The 18,497-nt window shown below is 38.5% G+C and overlaps 1 protein-coding gene across 1 annotated transcript in view; it reads right to left on the bottom strand.

Moving 5' to 3' along the window:
* Window positions 1-18,182, bottom strand: part of PEDS1 (plasmanylethanolamine desaturase 1) — a 260,434-nt gene extending 242,252 nt beyond the window's left edge. Inside the window, exon 1 of the mRNA XM_053692365.1 lies at window positions 18,023-18,182. Coding sequence (XP_053548340.1) covers window positions 18,023-18,182 — 160 coding nt within the window. The remainder of the gene's footprint in view (window positions 1-18,022) is intronic.
* Window positions 18,183-18,497: the final 315 nt, after the last annotated feature.

Genomic DNA, 18,497 nt, shown 5'->3' on the forward strand with positions numbered 1-18,497 from the left:
CAACACCGGCGCGAAAATGAGACTCTGCCTATGCTTTGGGAAAGCCCCTAAAGAATAAGGAGTCTAAAACAGTGCCTGCCGATATTATTATATCAAAATACCCAGATAAAATGATTCCTCAAGGCTAAATATGTGTTAATAATCAATCGATTTAGCCCAGAAAAAGTCTACAGTCTTAATAAGCCCTTGTGAAGCCCTTATTTACGATCGTAATAAACATGGCTTACCGGATCCCATAGGGAAAATGACAGCTTCCAGCATTACATCGTCTTGTTAGAATGTGTCATACCTCAAGCAGCAAGAGACTGCTCACTGTTCCCCCAACTGAAGTTAATTGCTCTCAACAGTCCTGTGTGGAACAGCCATGGATTTTAGTGACGGTTGCTAAAATCATTTTCCTCATACAAACAGAAATCTTCATCTCTTTTCTGTTTCTGAGTAAATAGTACATACCAGCACTATTTTAAAATAACAAACTCTTGATTGAATAATAAAAACTACAGTTAAACACTAAAAAACTCTAAGCCATCTCCGTGGAGATGTTGCCTGTACAACGGCAAAGAGAATGACTGGGGTAGGCGGAGCCTAGGAGGGATCATGTGACCAGCTTTGCTGGGCTCTTTGCCATTTCCTGTTGGGGAAGAGAATATCCCACAAGTAAGGATGACGCCGTGGACCGGACACACCTATGTTGGAGAAAAGACAATATCCTTGGAATCCTAACCTTACTTTTGGATTCGCACCAATATAAGTATTTACGCCATATTTTATGGTAAATCTTTCTGGTAACAGGCTTCCTAGCCTGTATTAAGGTATCAATTACTGACTCAGAAAAACCACGTTTTGATAAAATCAAGCGTTCAATTTCCAAGCAGTCAGCTTCAGAGAAATTAGATTCTGATGTTTGAAGGGACCCTGGATCAGAAGGTCCTGTCTCAGAGGCAGAGACCAAGGTGGACAGGATGACATGTCCACTAGATCTGCATACCAAGTCCTGCGTGGCCACGCAGGCGCTATTAGAATCACCGATGCTCTCTCCTGTTTGATTCTGGCAATCAATCGAGGAAGCATCGGGAAGGGTGGAAACACATAAGCCATCCCGAAGGTCCAAGGTGCTGTCAAGGCATCTATCAGGACCGCTCCCGGATCCCTGGATCTGGACCCGTAACAAGGAAGCTTGGCGTTCTGTCGAGACGCCATGAGATCTATCTTTGGTTTGCCCCAACGTCAAAGTATTTGGGCAAAGACCTCCGGATGAAGTTCCCACTCCCCCGGATGAAAAGTCTGACGACTTAGGAAATCCGCCTCCCAGTTCTCCACTCCCGGGATGTGGATTGCTGACAGGTGGCAAGAGTGAGACTCTGCCCAGCGAATTATCTTTGATACTTCCATCATCGCTAGGGAGCTTCTTGTTCCTCCTTGATGGTTGATGTAAGCTACAGTCGTGATGTTGTCCGACTGAAACCTGATGAACCTCTGAGTTGTTAACTGAGGCCAAGCTAGGAGAGCATTGAATATTGCTCTTAATCCCAGAATGTTTATTGGCAGGAGACTCTCCTCCTGAGTCCATGATCCCTGAGCCTTCAGAGAATTCCAGACAGCGCCCCAACCTAGTAGGCTGGCGTCTGTTGTTACAATTGTCCAATCTGGCCTGCTGAATGGCATCCCCCTGTACAGATGTGGCCGAGAAAGCCACCATAGAAGAGAATTTCTGGTCTCTTGATCCAGATTCAGAGTAGGGGACAAATCTGAGTAATCCCCATTCCACTGACTTAGCATGCACAATTGCAGCGGTCTGAGATGTAGGCGTGCAAAGGGTACTATGTCCATTGCCGCTACCATTAAGCCGATCACCTCCATGCATTGAGCTACTGACGGGTGTTGAATGGAATGAAGGACACGGCATGCATTTTGAAGCTTTGTTAACCTGTCTTCTGTCAGGTAGATCTTCATTTCTACAGAATCTATAAGAGTCCCTAAGAAGGGAACTCTTGTGAGTGGAAAGAGAGAACTCTTCTTTTCGTTCACCTTCCATCCATGCGACCTTAGAAATGCCAGTACTAACTCTGTATGAGACTTGGCAGTTTGAAAGCTTGAAGCTTGTATCAGAATGTCGTCTAGGTACGGAGCTACCGAAATTCCTCACGGTCTTAGTACCACCAGAAGAGCACCCAGAACCTTTGTGAAGATTCTTGGAGCCGTAGCCAATCCGAATGGAAGAGCTACAAACTGGTAATGCCTGTCTAGGAAGGCAAACCTTAGATACCGGTAATGATCTTTGTGAATCGGTATGTTAAGGTAAGCATCCTTTAAATCCACTGTGGTCATGTACTGACCCTTTTGGATCATGGGTAGGATTGTCCGAATAGTTTCCATTTTGAACGATGGAACTCTTAGGAATTTGTTTAGGATCTTTAAATCCAAGATTGGCCTGAAGGTTCCCTCTTTTTTGGGAACCACAAACAGATTTGAGTAAAACCCCTGTCCATGTTCCGACCGCGGAACCGGATGGATCACTCCCATTAGTAAAAGATCTTGTACACAGCGTAGAAACGCCTCTTTCTTTATTTGGTTTGTTGACAACCTTGACAGATGAAATCTCCCTTTTGGGGGAGAGGATTTGAAGTCCAGAAGATATCCCTGAGATATGATCTCTAACGCCCAGGGATCCTGGACATCTCTTGCCCAAACCTGGGCGAAGAGAGAAAGTCTGCCCCCCACTAGATCCGTTCCCGGATCGGGGGCCCTCGATTCATGCTGTCTTAGGGGCAGCAGCAGGTTTTCTGGCCTGCTTGTCCTTGTTCCAGGACTGGTTAGGTCTCCAGCCTTGTCTGTAGCGAGCAACAGCTCCTTCCTGTTTTGGAGCAGAGGAAGTTGATGCTGCTCCTGCCTTGAAATTACGAAAGGAACGAAAATTAGACTGTCTAGCCTTAGGTTTGGCTCTGTCTTGAGGCAGGGCATGGCCTTTACCTCCTGTAATGTCAGCGATAATTTCTTTCAAACCGGGCCCAAATAAGGTCTGCCCTTTGAAAGGTATGTTAAGTAATTTAGATTTAGAAGTAACATCAGCTGACCAGGATTTTAGCCACAGTGCTCTGCGTGCCTGAATGGCGAATCCGGAATTCTTAGCCGTAAGTTTTGTTAAATGTACTACGGCATCTGAAACAAATGAATTAGCTAGCTTAAGTGTTTTAAGCTTGCTTGAAATCTCATCTATAGTTATTGAGTCAAGAGTCTCTTCCAGGGACTCGGACCAAAAAGCGGCCGCGGCCGAGACAGACGCAATACATGCAAGGGGTTGCAATATAAAACCTTGTTGAACAAACATTTTCTTAAGGTAACCCTCTAATTTTTTATCCATTGGATCTGAAAAGGCACAGCTATCCTCCACCGGGATAGTGGTACGCTTAGCCAGAGTAGAAACCGCTCCCTCCACCTTAGGGACCGTCTGCCATAAGTCCCGTGTGGTGGCGTCTATTGGAAACATTTTTCTAAATACAGGAGGGGGGGAAAATGGTACACCGGGCCTATCCCACTCCTTAGTAATTATCTCTGTAAGCCTCTTAGGTATAGGAAATACATCAGTACTCGCCGGTACCGCATAGTATCTATCCAGCCTACATAATTTCTCTGGGATTGCAACGGTGTTACAATCATTCAGAGCTGCTAATACCTCCCCTAACAGTACACGGAGGTTTTCGAGTTTAAACTTAAAATTAGAAATGTCTGAATCCATTCTATTGGGATCAGAACCGTCACCTGCAGATTGAAGCTCTCCGTCCTCCTGTTCTGCATACTGTGACGCAGTATCAGACATGGCCCTATTATTAACAGCGCACTCTGTTCTCACCCCAGAGTGATCACGCTTACCTCTAAGTTCTGGTAATTTAGACAAAACTTCAGTCATAACATTAGCCATATCCTGTAATGTGATTTGTAATGGCCGCCCTGATGTACTCGGCGCTACAATATCACGCACCTCCCGAGCGGGAGATGCAGGTACTGACACGTGAGGCGAGTTAGTCGGCATAACTCTCCCCTCGTTGTTTGGTGAATGATGTTCAATTTCTACAGATTGACTTTTATTTAAAGTAGCATCAATGCAATTAGTACACAAATTTCTATTGGGCTCCACTTTGGCTTTAGCACATATAGCACAGAGATATTCCTCTGAGTCAGACATGTTTAACACACTAGCAATTAAACTAGCAACTTGGAAATACTTTTCAAAGCAATTTACAAATAATATGAAAAACGTACTGTGCCTTTAAGAAGCACAGGAAAAAAGTTATGACAGTTGAGTAATAATAAACCGGAGAAACTATAACATCAAATTCTTTCCGGTAAAACACAATTTTAGCAAAGGATTGCCCCAATTAGCAATGGATAACTAACCCTGAATAGCAGAAAAAATGTACAGAATATAAACGTTTTTTATCACAGTCAAAGCACAATCTCACAGGTCTGCTGTGAGTGATTACCTCCCTCAAACTAACTTTTGAAGACCCCTGAGCTCTGTAGAGACGAACCGGATCATGCAGGGAAGAAAACAGACTTGTGACTGAATTTTCTGATGCGTAGCAAAAGCACCAAAATAGGCCCCTCCCCCTCACACACAACAGTGAGGGAGATCAGTAAACTGTCTTAAATTAAATAAAACAACCGCCAAGTGGAAAAAAAAACAGTGCCCAAACAATTTTTCACCCAGTACCTCAGATAATTAAACGATTTAACATGCCAGCAAAAACGTTTAACATCAATAAATGAAATGTCATTAGAAAGCCTGTTGCTAGTCGATCCCACTGCAAGTTAGGCTAAAGTCTTATGCATACAGTATTATCCCAGTGAAGTGCCATTCCCCAGAATACTGAAGTGTAAATATACATACATGACAGCCTGATACCAGTTGCTACTACTGCATTTAAGGCTGAGCTTACATTATATCGGTATGGCAGTATTTTCTCAGTCAATTCCATTCTCAGAAAATAATATGCTGCTACATACCTCTTTGCAGGTTAACCTGCCCGCTGTCCCCTGATCTGAAGTTTACCTCACTCCTCAGATGGCCGAGAACAGCAAGATGATCTTAACTACGCCGGTTAAAATCATACAAAAAACTCAGGTAGATTCTTCTTCAAATTCTACCTGAGAAGGAACAACACACTCCGGTGCTGTTTTAAAATAACAAACTTTTGATTGAAGATATGAAAAACTAAGTATAATCACCACAGTCCTCTCACACATCCTATCTATTAGTTGGGTGCAAGAGAATGACTGGGTGTGACGTAGAGGGGAGGAGCTATATAGCAGCTCTGCTGGGTGATCCTCTTGCACTTCCTGTTGGGGAGGAGTTAATATCCCAGAAGTAATGATGACCCGTGGACTGACCACACTTAACAGGAGAAACTATTATTATATGCAAAACAGTAAGTCAAGTAATGAACTCAAACAGCAGCTCTAGGCTGGCATCAAATTTGAAATATGCTACACAATAATTTTACCGAAAATAAAAAGCAAAAAAAACGAAAACCGAAATAACCAAAAATACCATTTTTGTCCAAAACGTTTCTGCGGCCGAAATTTCAGTGTCTAGCAAAGGTGGCGGATTACGATTAGCTACAGTGCGATTCGTCATTTTACACTTTATAGATTATGCATTGCGGGCGGAGGAACAGTGGAATGTATAAGAAAATGAAAGGGTGATTATGTATTTCAGCGTCTAAAATTATTTTAATCAATGAAATTGCCCTTCATTTACTTTTTTGTTACAAATATTGTTGAGATTATATCTTAAAGGGACATGAAACCCAAACATTTTCTTTCATGATTTAGGTAGAACATAACATTTTAAACAACTTTCCAGTTTACTTCTATTATCAAATTTGCTTCATTCTTTTGGTATCATTTGTTAAAGGAGCAGAAATGCAGTAGTGGTTTCTAGCTGAACACATGGGTGAGCCAATGACAATTGGTTTTATATTATATATATATATATATATATATATATATATATATATATATATATATATATATATATACACACAGCTAGAACTTTGGTTCTTTGCTGCTCCTGAGCTTACCTAGATAAACCATACAGCAAAGGATTACAAGAGAAGGAAGCAAATTAAATAGAAGTAAATTGTAAAGTTGTTTAAAATTGCATGCCCTTTCTGAATCATGATAAATAATATTTGGGTTTCATGTCCCTTTAACTTTACAAATCACTAACACAATGCATTATGCAAATTATTTCACTTGCATAGTTTTAAAAGTGATAGGGAGTAACTGAGTATTTCATACAAATGCTGTCAAAGTCTGTGGAATGTAGTGCTCTCTCAGCAATTAATAGGATAGGAATGTGATCTAACCAGTTCAACTGGAATTACTTAGTTTTATTAAAATTACAGGCACAATGAAGGGCAAGTTGCAAATATCAAACATCCAAGTTTACCAAGGGGCTGTCACACAGTTTCATCAGTATCATTAATTCTACTAAATGTAATTATTTTTAACATAATTAGACAAAAATGAAAACTGAAATGGATACTAGTGCAATTCAAATTCCATTAAAAGCATTGTTTTCCTTGAAAAGTTAAAGGGACACTGAACCCAAATTTTTTCTTTCAGGATTCAGATAGCGCATGCAATTTTAAGCAACTTTCTAATTAACTCCTATTATCAAATTTTCTTCATTCTCTTGGTATGTTTGTTTATTTGTAAAGCAAGAATGTAAGTTTAGATGCCGGCCCATTTTTGTTGAACAACCTGGGTTGTCCTTGCCGATTGGACAGCACCAATAAACAAGTGCTGTCCATGGTTCTGAACCAAACATTTGCTGGCTCCTTAGCTTAGATGCCTTCTTTTTCAACTAAAGATAGCAAGAGAAGAAAGAAAAATTGATAATAGGAGTAAATTAGAAAGTTGCTTATAATCGCATGCTCTATCTGAATCATGAAAGAAAAAAAATTGGGTTCAGTATCCCTTTAACAAAGAACTGGTAGTCAAAAGGGACATGAAACAGAACATACAATTTTAAACAACTTTCCAATTGACTTAGATTATCAAATGTGCTTCATTCTATTGGTATCCTTTGATCACTGGGAGCTAGCTGAACCCAGTTTAGCTAAATGACAGAAGGCATATATGCACAGCAAACAATCATCAGCTAGCTCCAAGTAGTGCATAGCTGCTCCTGAGCCTACCTAAGTATTATTTTCAACAAAGGATACCAATAGGAGGAAACAAATTAGAAAAAGAAGTACTTTGGAAAGTTGTTTTACCATTGTATATTTTATCTGAATCATGAAAGAAAGAAAAAAAAAATGGGTTTCTTGTTTATTTAACTTATTATGTACACCACCCCACTGCTTATTCATCAGTATGCCATGTACAGCTGTAGCAGTAATTAGAGCTGCAACAACTAATCGGCATAATCGATAATAATCGATTATGAAAATAGTTGTCAACGAATCTCATAATCAATTAGTTGGTTTGCCATTAGTTGCACCAGCTGCTTTACTCCAATGAGCTCCTGCACATGGTATTGTGTTTTATGGTTATGCCCTTAGCCTAAAGGACGTCTACAGACATTTACTTTTCACTTTTTCAGGACACTATAAGTTTATTTTTAAGTTTGCAACTACTCCTAGCTTATGTGTAACCCAGAAATAAAATAGGAGTCATAATTTGGATTGTTTATATTAAATCAGGTGATTTGGGACTATGCCCATGCTATAGTGCCAAACTTATTTACACCTAGCCCTAGATTGATGGAATTTGTTATATGAATTTATGTTACTATTACCTGTTTGCACAATTATTAGCAGATCACTTGCTATTGCCGATATGTACTGTATATATAAATGTGTAAGGCTGTGTCCTGTTACTGATATATAGTCTTTAGGCCATTTGCTTTTTTTTTTTTTTTTATTAATTCGAATACGTACCAAATTCAACCTTTGTAAGTGTGTATATATATATATATATATATATATATATATATATATATATATATATATATATATATATGTTATTTTAGGAGTGGAGTAGATATTTTTCCCCTTACCTTATAGCTGGTTGTTTACCATTGCATATAGATATTCAAGATATTTTTATGTCAGAATGAAGTCCAGGCTTACTTTGTTAAGAGGCCCCTTGCATTAGTGGAGAGCTAACAAAGATAAATATCCCACCTTGGTGATATTGGCAAACCCCTACTTATGCATCTCAGGCACCTCAACACCATCTGAGCACCTCTTCTCTGCTGCAGGCAAAATAGCTTTCAAATAAAGGAGAGCCAGCCTCAACCAGGAGCATGTGAACATGTTGACATTTTTTGCATTTCAATGCAAAGTTTCTGAAAGAGTGAATAACAGAATGTTATAAACAGTGTAAGTCTACCTCTTATTAGTTCTACCTCTTTTCAACAGTTTGTGGTTTTGTTTTGCTTAATTATAAAAATGTGTTCTGCTGCTTACAAACTTGGGCAAACAGTTGTGTTAATGTAAAGTTTTAGTCTGAAGTTTATATTTATAACACTCAATATGTGGATTTAATTTTAAATATAGGATTTTTTTTCTTGTAATCCGATTAGTCGAAAAAATAATCGGCCGATTAATCGATTATGAAAATAATCTTAAGTTGCAGCTCTAGCAGTAATACACTCATGCTCCCGGTGCCCATGACATCATGTAGAAACAAACAGAAATGCTCAACAAGACACATACACAACAAAAGTTTCTTCAACACATATGTAATTTAGTTCTGATCAGCAAGAATCTTGGTAAATAGCCTTGAAATATTGTAACTAATAATAGACGTATATTTATTTCTTCATGTATTTTATTATTCAAACAGTTTTCAGAATTTTAAAGGGATTTTTGTATGTAACTTTTATTGTCACCTTTAAATCAAGATACTTTGATTAAATCGGATGTTGACCAATAAGATGGTTGGTTCTAAGTGTTTGGATTAAACGTTTCACTGTACGGCTATATAATGAATTACAATAATCTCTTCTAATAATATGGAGAGTCTCTATTGCGATATAAATCCACCTCACTATTTATGTAAAAATAAATGTTATCTTCATTTTTGCAATTTAGGATTTGCAAATAGGACCTTATCCAATTAAATATGCTTATTCTATAACTGGCATGGTATTAAACCAACATAGCCAGTCAACACACCGTAAAATGTACATAATCTTACAAGTCGGCAAGTCTACCTTTGAAAAAGCCATAACCTTGAAATACATCAGTCGTGATATTTTGTTATTTTAAAAGGGACACTAAACCCAATTTTTTTCTTTCATGATTCAGATAGAGCATGCAATTTTAAGCAACTTTCTAATTTACTTCTATTATCAATTTTTCTTCATTCTCTTGCCATCTTTATTTGAAAAAAGAAGGTATCTAAGCTAAGGAGCCAGACAATTTTTGGTTCAGCGCTTGGTTATTGGTGGGTGCATTTAGCCACCAATCAGCAAGCACAACCCAGGTTGTGAACCAAAAATGAGCCAACTTTTAAACTTACATTCTTGCTTTTCAAATAACGATAGCAAGAGAATGAAGAAAAAATGATTATAGCAGTAAATTAGAAAGTTGCTTAAAATTGCATGCTTTATCTGAATCATTAAATAAAAAATTTGGGTTCAGTGTCACTTTAAGAGCCGGCCCATTTTTGGTTCAGAACATGGGTTATTCTTGCTTGTTGGTTTGCTAATAGTAGTCACCAATAAGTAAGTTCTATCTATGGTGCTGAACTTAAAATGGTCTGGCTCCTAAGCTTAACATTCCTGCTTTTTAAATAAAGATAGCAAGAAAACAAAGAAAATGTGATTATAGCAGTAAATTAGAAAGTTGCTGCTCTATCTGAATCATGGAAAAAAAATGTGTTTAGTATCCCTTTAACTTAACACTTTGTCATGAATTTAAAATACAACCTCAGAATAATATTACCTAGCGTGGATACTTCATGGAGGATGGCTGGAAGCAAAATAAATCCTCTTAAAACATATTTTATGACCATTAAAAAGGGACAGTCTACACTAGAATTGTTATTGTTTAAAAGGATAGATCATCCCTTTATAACCCATTCCCCAGTTTTGCATAACCAACAGCTATATTATTATACATTTTATCTCTGTAATTGCCTTGTATCTAAGCCTCTGCAGAATGCCCCTTATTTCAGTTCTTTTGACAGACTTGCAATTTAGCCAATCAGTGCTGACTCCTAGGTAACTACACATGCGTGAGCACAATGTTGTCTATATGGCACACATGAACTAAAGCCCTCTATTTTTTAAAAACTGTCAAAACGGATGCTGATAAGAGGCGGCCTTCAAGCGCTAAGAAATTAGCATATGAGCCTACCTAGGTTTAGCTTTCAAGTAAGAAAGCCAAGAGAACAAAGCAAAATTGATGATAAAAAGAAAATTTGAAAGTTGTTTAAAATTACATGCCCTATCTGAATAATGCAAGTTTATTTTTGACTAGAATGTCCCTTTAATACAAAAAAAAGTCTATGTATAACATAGAATCTGGCAAGTTACTTGTAAAGTCAAAATTTAGACATAGCATACAATTTTAAACAACTTTCCAATTTCCTTCTATTGTTATACTTTGCTGAAAGGCTTATCTAGGTAAGCCCTGGAGCAGCAAAGAACCAAAGTTCTAGCTGCTGATTGGTGACTGCACATATATACTGATTATCATAGAACCTAGGTTCTAGCTGCTGATTGATGGCTACATAAATATATATCTCACCGCTGAACATACTTCACGTATATTGATTACGATACAGTCTTGATAAAGGTCCCTGTGAGGACCGAAACGTTGACTGAACCTTTGTTAATGAATTACCAATAAAATTAAATGTTCATTAAGTCCTGTGAGTGCCTCTTCTTTCTTTGCAGAGATTAGAGAAAGTCCAGCACTCACTTACAGGCTCTTAGCTAAGATTTAAAAGCAAAAATGGAAAGGATAGTTACCGCATTTGGCCAAATGGGACAAGCCCAGGTACCACATCAAGGTCCTTTCCAATACCTGGGATCCTAAAACAGCCACACAATGCAAGCTCTCAAATCCAAACAAACTGGGAAGAAGGGAATGGTGCACAGGCTTATGTAATCACCCTAGACATATACTGAACACAGAAGGAGACTGCACTCTCATACCGGCCCGGGTACACATCCTATGACCCTGCAACATGCTCAGCCCTGGATGCTCACAGGAAGCTGTGCTGTCCCCAGAGTCACAGGCAGTTAACCCCAGAAAGGTCTGGGTGCAAGAACCATAGGGAAAATTACAAAACAAATTAATACAACACACAGAGAAAGTCCAGCAAATGGGGTTGTCCCTTTTAGCCAAATGCGGTAACTAACCTTTCCATTTTTGCTTTTAAATCTTAGCTGAGAGCTTGTGAGTGCTGGACTTTCTCTGTGTGTTGTATTAATTTGTTTTGTAATTTTCCCAATGGTTCTTGCACCCAGACCTGTCTGGGGTTAACTGCCTGCGACTCTGGGGACAGCACAGCTTCCTGTGAGCACCCAGGGCTAAGCATGTTGCAGGGTCATGGGATGTGTACCCGGTCCGGTATATGAGTGGAGAGAGATCTCTCTCCCTCTCTCTATACATATACACACACACACACACCAATTGTCACTGGCTCACCCCAGTGACGTGCCGTCATAAGAAGCAGGTGAGTGGGTAAAGTACTTTCACTTTTGTTTCATGTGTGACGTATGACTGTATCTAGATAGCAGCCAGCCGGACTACTTATGAGATAGCTAGGTTCTCTTTGTCTTTACTTTACAGAGCACAGTTAGTCTCTCTGTAAATTACTAACTTGCACTTCCCTGATGTCTCTTCCTTTTAAAACTGCACTGCTAACCACCTCCTCACTGCCTGAGGGATTTGTTTTTTCAGCCCCCTATTCTTGGGAAGCATTTGTTAACCCTTAAGGCTGTGACACACTGCAAGCAGAGCAGCACGCAGCATGTAGATGCAGCTGTGCGCGCTCAGTGTGTCCTGCCTTTTCATCTCTGAGCACTCTGCTGCGTTAGGTCGCGTAGCTGAGCGCTCAGAGATGAAATATATGAACTTCAGAAGCGATGCACCGCATCGCTTGCAGTGTGTCACAGCCTTAATTCTGCACAAGTTGTGAAGCAGCCAGGGCTGCCAACTAGCAAAGAAAGCTATTGGAGGTGAGGGGACACAGGACCCAATTGCATATCTTAGTTCATGTAGTAAGAGTTCTGTTATCCTTTCATGCAACCAACTGCATATTGCTTCTTTTATTGTCAGCTCAAGAGAATACTTTTGACCTTTTTTTTCCCATGCTTTCATAGAACCATATCTGTATTGGTAGTTATATGGACACGGGATTAGGTACTAGGAGTTTCCTACCTAAGCCACAAATGCCTCCCATAAATAGGGGGGTGAAAAAACAAATCCCTCAGGCAGTGAGGAGGTGGTCAGCACAGATATAAAAAGGAAGAGACATCAGGGAGGTGCCAGTTAGCACAAGAGAGACTGACTGTGCTCTGTAGTGTAAACTAGTGAAGAAAAAGAGAACCATCTCATATGAGATTCTCTTTACTTTACAGAGAACAGTCAGTCGCTCTGTTAAGTGCTAACTGGTACCTCCCTGCGTCTCTTCCTTTTTAGAACTGTGCTGACCACCTCCTATGATACGCTTGAGAAGCCCGTATATAAAAAGGAAGAGATATCAGGGAGATGCTTGTGGACAAACCCCTAGAAAAACCCCTTGAGAGCTGTATTCTCATCTCCTTTTCTGTGCCCAATTAGGGACATAAATAAATTACAAGATGTACATGTAAGCCAATCACTGTGAATTATAGGGTTAGGATCCTGCATTTCACAGAATGCACCCCAGTCTCTCTGGGGAATTGAAGGGACAGTAAAGTCACAATTAGACATTCATGATTTAGACAGAGCATACAATTTTAAACAACGTTCTATTTTACTGCTATTATTTAATGTGCTTCCTTCTCTTGTTATCCTTTGCTGAAAGCTATCTAGGAGAGTTAAGGAGCAGCAAAGAACATAGGTTCTAGCTGCTGATTGGTGGCTGCATATACATACTGATTGTCATTGGCTCACCCATGTTTTCAGTTAGAAACCTGTAGTGCATTGCTGCTCCTTCAACAAATGATACCAAAAGAATAAAGCAAATTTGATAATAGAAGTAAACTAGAAAGTTGTTTAAAATTGTATGTTCTACCTAAATCGTGAGACATTTTTCGGGTTTCATGTCCCTTTAAGTTTTGAGACATTAAATATTTAGATAATTGTTTAATTAATAATTTAATAAATTAGATATTTGGATTGTTATACATTACATGAGGATATAATTTAGTAATTTATTTTTAAAAGCTAGCAACACATTCAATTTATTCCATGTGGTAATCATATATTTATCATGTTGTTATTTCAACACAAGTTTGTTTCAAAACAAACACTATATCAAAACCAACCTATTTAGATTAAAGGACCATAATACCCAAATGTTTAAACACTTGAAAGTGATGCAGTATAGCTGTAAAAAGCTGATTAGAAAATATCACCTGAACATCTCTATGTAAAAAAGAAAGATATTTTACCTCAAACGTTCCTCAGTAGCCACCTCCCATTGTAAAGGATTTCTAAGCAGCATATTAGTATGTCTTTCCCGGGACAACTGAAGGGATGAGCATCGTGAACTCTCATATTATTTCACCAATCAGGTAAAGGAAGCTTACTATGAAATCTCATGAGAGTTAAGTCAAATCTCATGAGATCACAGTAAGAGTTCATGACCTCAGCACTGCTGATGCTGATTGGCTGCTGTTCATTTCTTCATTTTTTTAATTTTTTTACCTGCAGCTGGGAGCAGCTGAGTATAACTTTTTACACAGAACTTACTCCGCTGAGCTGAGGAGATTGTGAAGTAAAATATCTTCCTTTTTTACATAGAGATGCTCAGGTGATATTTTCATGTCAGCTTTTTACAGTTATACTGCATCAGTTTCAAGTGATTTAGCATATGAGTATTATGTCCCTTTAAATATACAGTTGTGCTCATAAGTTTACATACCCTGGCAGAATTTATGATTTCTTTGCCATTTTTCAGAGAATATGAATGATAACACAAAATCTTTTCTTTCACTCATGGTTAGTGTTTATCTGAAGCCATTTATTATCAATCAACTGTGTTTACTCTTTTCAAATCATAATGACAACAGAAACTACCCAAATGACCCTGATCAAATTTACATACCCTGGTGATTTGGGCCTGATAACATGCACACAAGTTGACACACTTTCCAGTTCTTGATTAGAGTTTGAACACTGCTGATTTGCTTTCTCAATTCCTTGGATATCTTTTTATATCCCTTTCCTGTTTTATATAGTTCAAATACCTTTTCCCGCAGATCCTTTAACAATTCTTTTGCTTTCCCCATGACTCAGAATCCAGAAACGTCAGTGCAGCACTGGATGAAAGACGCAAGGGTCTGTCAGGAGTCCAAAAACTCATTGACCTTTTATACACACACACTAATTACAAGCAAACAGATCACAGGTGAGGATGGTTACCTTTAATAGCCATTCAAACGCCTTTGTGTCAACTTGTGTGCATGTTATCAGGCCAAAATCCCCAGGGTATGTAAACTTTCGATCAGGGTCATTTGGGTAATTTCTGTTGTCATTATGATTTAAAAAGAGTAAACACAGTTGATTGATAATAAATGGCTTCAGCCAAACACTAACCATTAGTGAAAGATTTTTTGTGTTATCATTCATATTCTCTGAAAAATGGTCAAGAAATCATAAATTCTGCCAGGGTATGTAAACTTATGAGCACAACTATACTAGATGTTTGATTTTATTACTTAAAGTGACTGTAAAGTTTAATGAATAAGTGTCCAGTATCTAAAACTAATTTTAAAAACAGGGGCACTTTCATTCATTAAACTTTACAATGATGATTCTTTTTTAAAATACTTACCTTTTCTTTATGGAAAACAGAATCCTCCTTCCTCCAATCGTTCGTGCCCCCTTTGGCGTCCAGCTTGTAGGGCCATGAAATGATTGGAGGAAGCCAGATTCATCATCGATCTGCTAACTACCGCAGGAGACGCAGGTGAAGGATCGCTGGTTTGTTTTCCATAAAGAAAGGTAAGTATTTTAAAAAAGAAGCTTCATTGTAAAGTTTAATGAATGAAAGTGCCCCTGTTTATAAGATTAGTTTTAGATACTGGGCACTTATTCATTAAACTTTACAGTCACTTTAAGCCTCAAAATATATGCTGCAGAATCTGTAGAGCCTACTAATACTTAGGTTGTGATTCCACTGGGTGTAAATATTGATAGGCATTAATAGTCCTCATTCATACTATTTGACATATATATATATATATATATATTAGTATGAGCTGTACTTATTTCTTTGCCACTCATGAGATTTTTTATATTTAGAGTCCTGGTTTAACGTTTATTGTTTGTTAAAATAAACATAATAGTATGTTCATAAACAAAATATGTATACATGCAGACATACATATGTATATATTTAACACAATAAAAGCTGGAAGGTCAGAAAGGATACAGCCGCACCAAGCTACATTTTAATTGTGGCTGGAGAAGGGGGGGGGGTAGTGGCATCTTGGGGACTCTAAACAAGGGCACCAGGCCCTAATTTTAAAGGTGCCAGTGGCTGCCTGGGTTAGATGAGCCCTGTGTTAAATTACATGCTCAAATTTGTTACAGCATATAATTGTCTCAATACTCACCATAGAACTATGTTGGTTTAACCCACCCCACAAAGGAATTGAACACAAAGTGTCGTTCATGAGCTGTAGAGAACTGCTGGCACTGAGCAGAAGACAACTGTTGAGCCAATAGGCAGCAGCAGTTTCACAACCCCACCAATCACTAGATGTGTTCAGCATTAGAGCTGTAAAGATTGCATCCAAGGGGATCTTACCAATGTTTATACCCCTTTTGCTGAGGTTAAGCACAGAGTTTTATACAGTCCTAAGAGAGCAGAATATGAGAGAGAAGAGAAAAGAGAGAAGAGAAGAGAGAGTGTAAGATGACTGTGTGTATACACACTACGTATTCCCTTGTATATACAAACTATATTTTTTGGTCAGAGCATTCATTATACGTTTTCATGCACAATGTATTACTTATTTTTATGCTTATTACACTGTAAAACCTTTAGAGCAGGCACTAATTTTCCATTATTTATGTATGATCTCTTCACATTCAAATCCTCTATCAAAATGGAAAATGACTGAATATGGACAGTGCTATACAAATACAAAATGTATGGTTATTTTTCACAAAGCAATTACAGTGCTTCTAAACGTGAGCCCCTTTTTAAATCAGAAACAGTATGCTTTTATAATAATTTGATACAAGAACAGAATTAATTTTAACACAGCTTCATAAATTTTTGTTTTTCTTTTAAAAACCATTATAATAGTGTGTAGTTTAGATTTCTCCCCACAGAAATCACACAGATCAAAGATGCTATTCAAGGCAATTAGAGAGGTCTTCTTGATAAAAAAAAATGTGGAAAAAACCCACAGACACATCATATTGTAAACCAAGATTTATAGTAAAGTATTTTGTGACGCGGCTTATTCAAAAGAAGCAAGCTATTGCTAACTGAATAAACATGGCCTTGGTTGGTTACTGTAGTCATTCATTCAAGCGCAAACCAATAATTCATGTAAAATCCACATATCGCTCAACCCTTTACAAACTGACACAGGAAACACGTACACATTTTGTTGACCATACATATGTGCATATAATAAAAAGCATGCGTATGTGCTGGTAAGTCGCTGCAGAAACAGACCCCTCAACTCCTGTTGCTATATTAACCTATATTGTGTTCATAATGTATTCACTGCATCCCTTGTATACCTCTAAAGAATTATGTGGAGTGTACAGTAATAACGATAATAAACACATCATTTGCACTTCTTTAGCTACTGCTGCAGTGTTATCTCTATATAAGAATCAGCAATATTAAAAGAAGATTAAACAGCCAACATACAGTAAAATTGGTAAAGCAAGCCACACAAAAGTGCTTACCAAAAAACAATAATTTATATTTTAATAGTCCATTGACACCCCTCTATCTTATGGAGGATACTACTGCATAATGCAGTTTTATATAGTTAGCTCTTAACATGACATACTACAAATTGATTGGTTAGGGCAGTGCATGAGATCATTTTTATCCAGCCCTTATTGGTCACATCTAAACAGATAAGCTAAACAATTTTGAGAGGTATCTCTCTGGCAGATTTTCCCCATAAATTGAAATGACTTTAATTTCACTTTAAATAAGCAAATAAATCTGCACCTACTTATCAAACCACTGATCACAAACTAAAGCTATGAAATAAGAAAACTCTTCAACCAGCACTGTCTTAAAAAAAAGAGGCTGGTTGTAAAGACTAGAGTGTAATATGTACAATGCAAGAGATGGCCCAAATGTCATGACATTGAAGTTGTATCAAAACACACCTTCTTCCCACTCACCTATGTCAAAAAGCACTGTGCAAACTATATGTATGGAGTATATAGTTTCATTCCAAAAATACAAGCCCAGAGCTTTCTTCATAAACACTATATTTAGTCACTGCAATACTAATTAGTAGACAGGATGACAGTAGCACTCATTACAGAACCCAACAAACTGTAATACACAAGCATCCAGCCAGTGGAATATAAATACATACTGGCAAAAATCACCTTAATGCCAGGTATTATAAAGATTGCAGACGATCTTTGCTATAACCTGCGTCATTAGCAATTACCCTGTTATAACAAGTACAGTACGTTCAACCCTTGGCTATCAGAAAGAGATGTAACGCAATACATAGCAAGTTGCAACCCTCTTTAGTAGCAACATGGTTAACTATGATATACATCACCGCATTGCATCTCTTCCAGCCGGTAGTACACCGGTTCCCCCCGAGTATTGCAAAAGCCAAACGCACCTGGGGAGTAAAGTTCCGCTAACTCCTTGGCTCCAGCGTGCTGAGGGCCCCATCTCGGGCTGTTATCGCACCCAGGTTCATGCTGCGGTGCCTCTGTCACCTCGGCCATCGGGCAGAACCTTGGGTCACTGTCAGCTTCTCCGTCCGCCTTCCTCGCCATGTTCCCTGCCAGCCAATCACGAGAGGCGTCGTCACTCAAGGGGTGGGCATTGAGACATTGCTTGAAGGGGGTGAAAGTGCTCAACCAATCCAAAAGCAATACCGGTACAGAAGCCCTATCAGCGCTAATAAACGTATGTGCAATTTTACCAATAGAAATGAGAAACTGGAAGGGTGGTGTCGCAAAGAAGGAACTGGCCAGTGGGTGTTTGCCCGCATGAGAGGATATTGCATTTTGGGGTTATGTGACTGAGGCTACATTTTGTACCCTACACCCACAGTATATTCACCTGTCAAGCACATTCCGTCTCAAATG

Source organism: Bombina bombina, chromosome 1 (genome assembly GCF_027579735.1).
Source record: "Bombina bombina isolate aBomBom1 chromosome 1, aBomBom1.pri, whole genome shotgun sequence".
Classification (NCBI taxonomy): domain Eukaryota; kingdom Metazoa; phylum Chordata; class Amphibia; order Anura; family Bombinatoridae; genus Bombina; species Bombina bombina.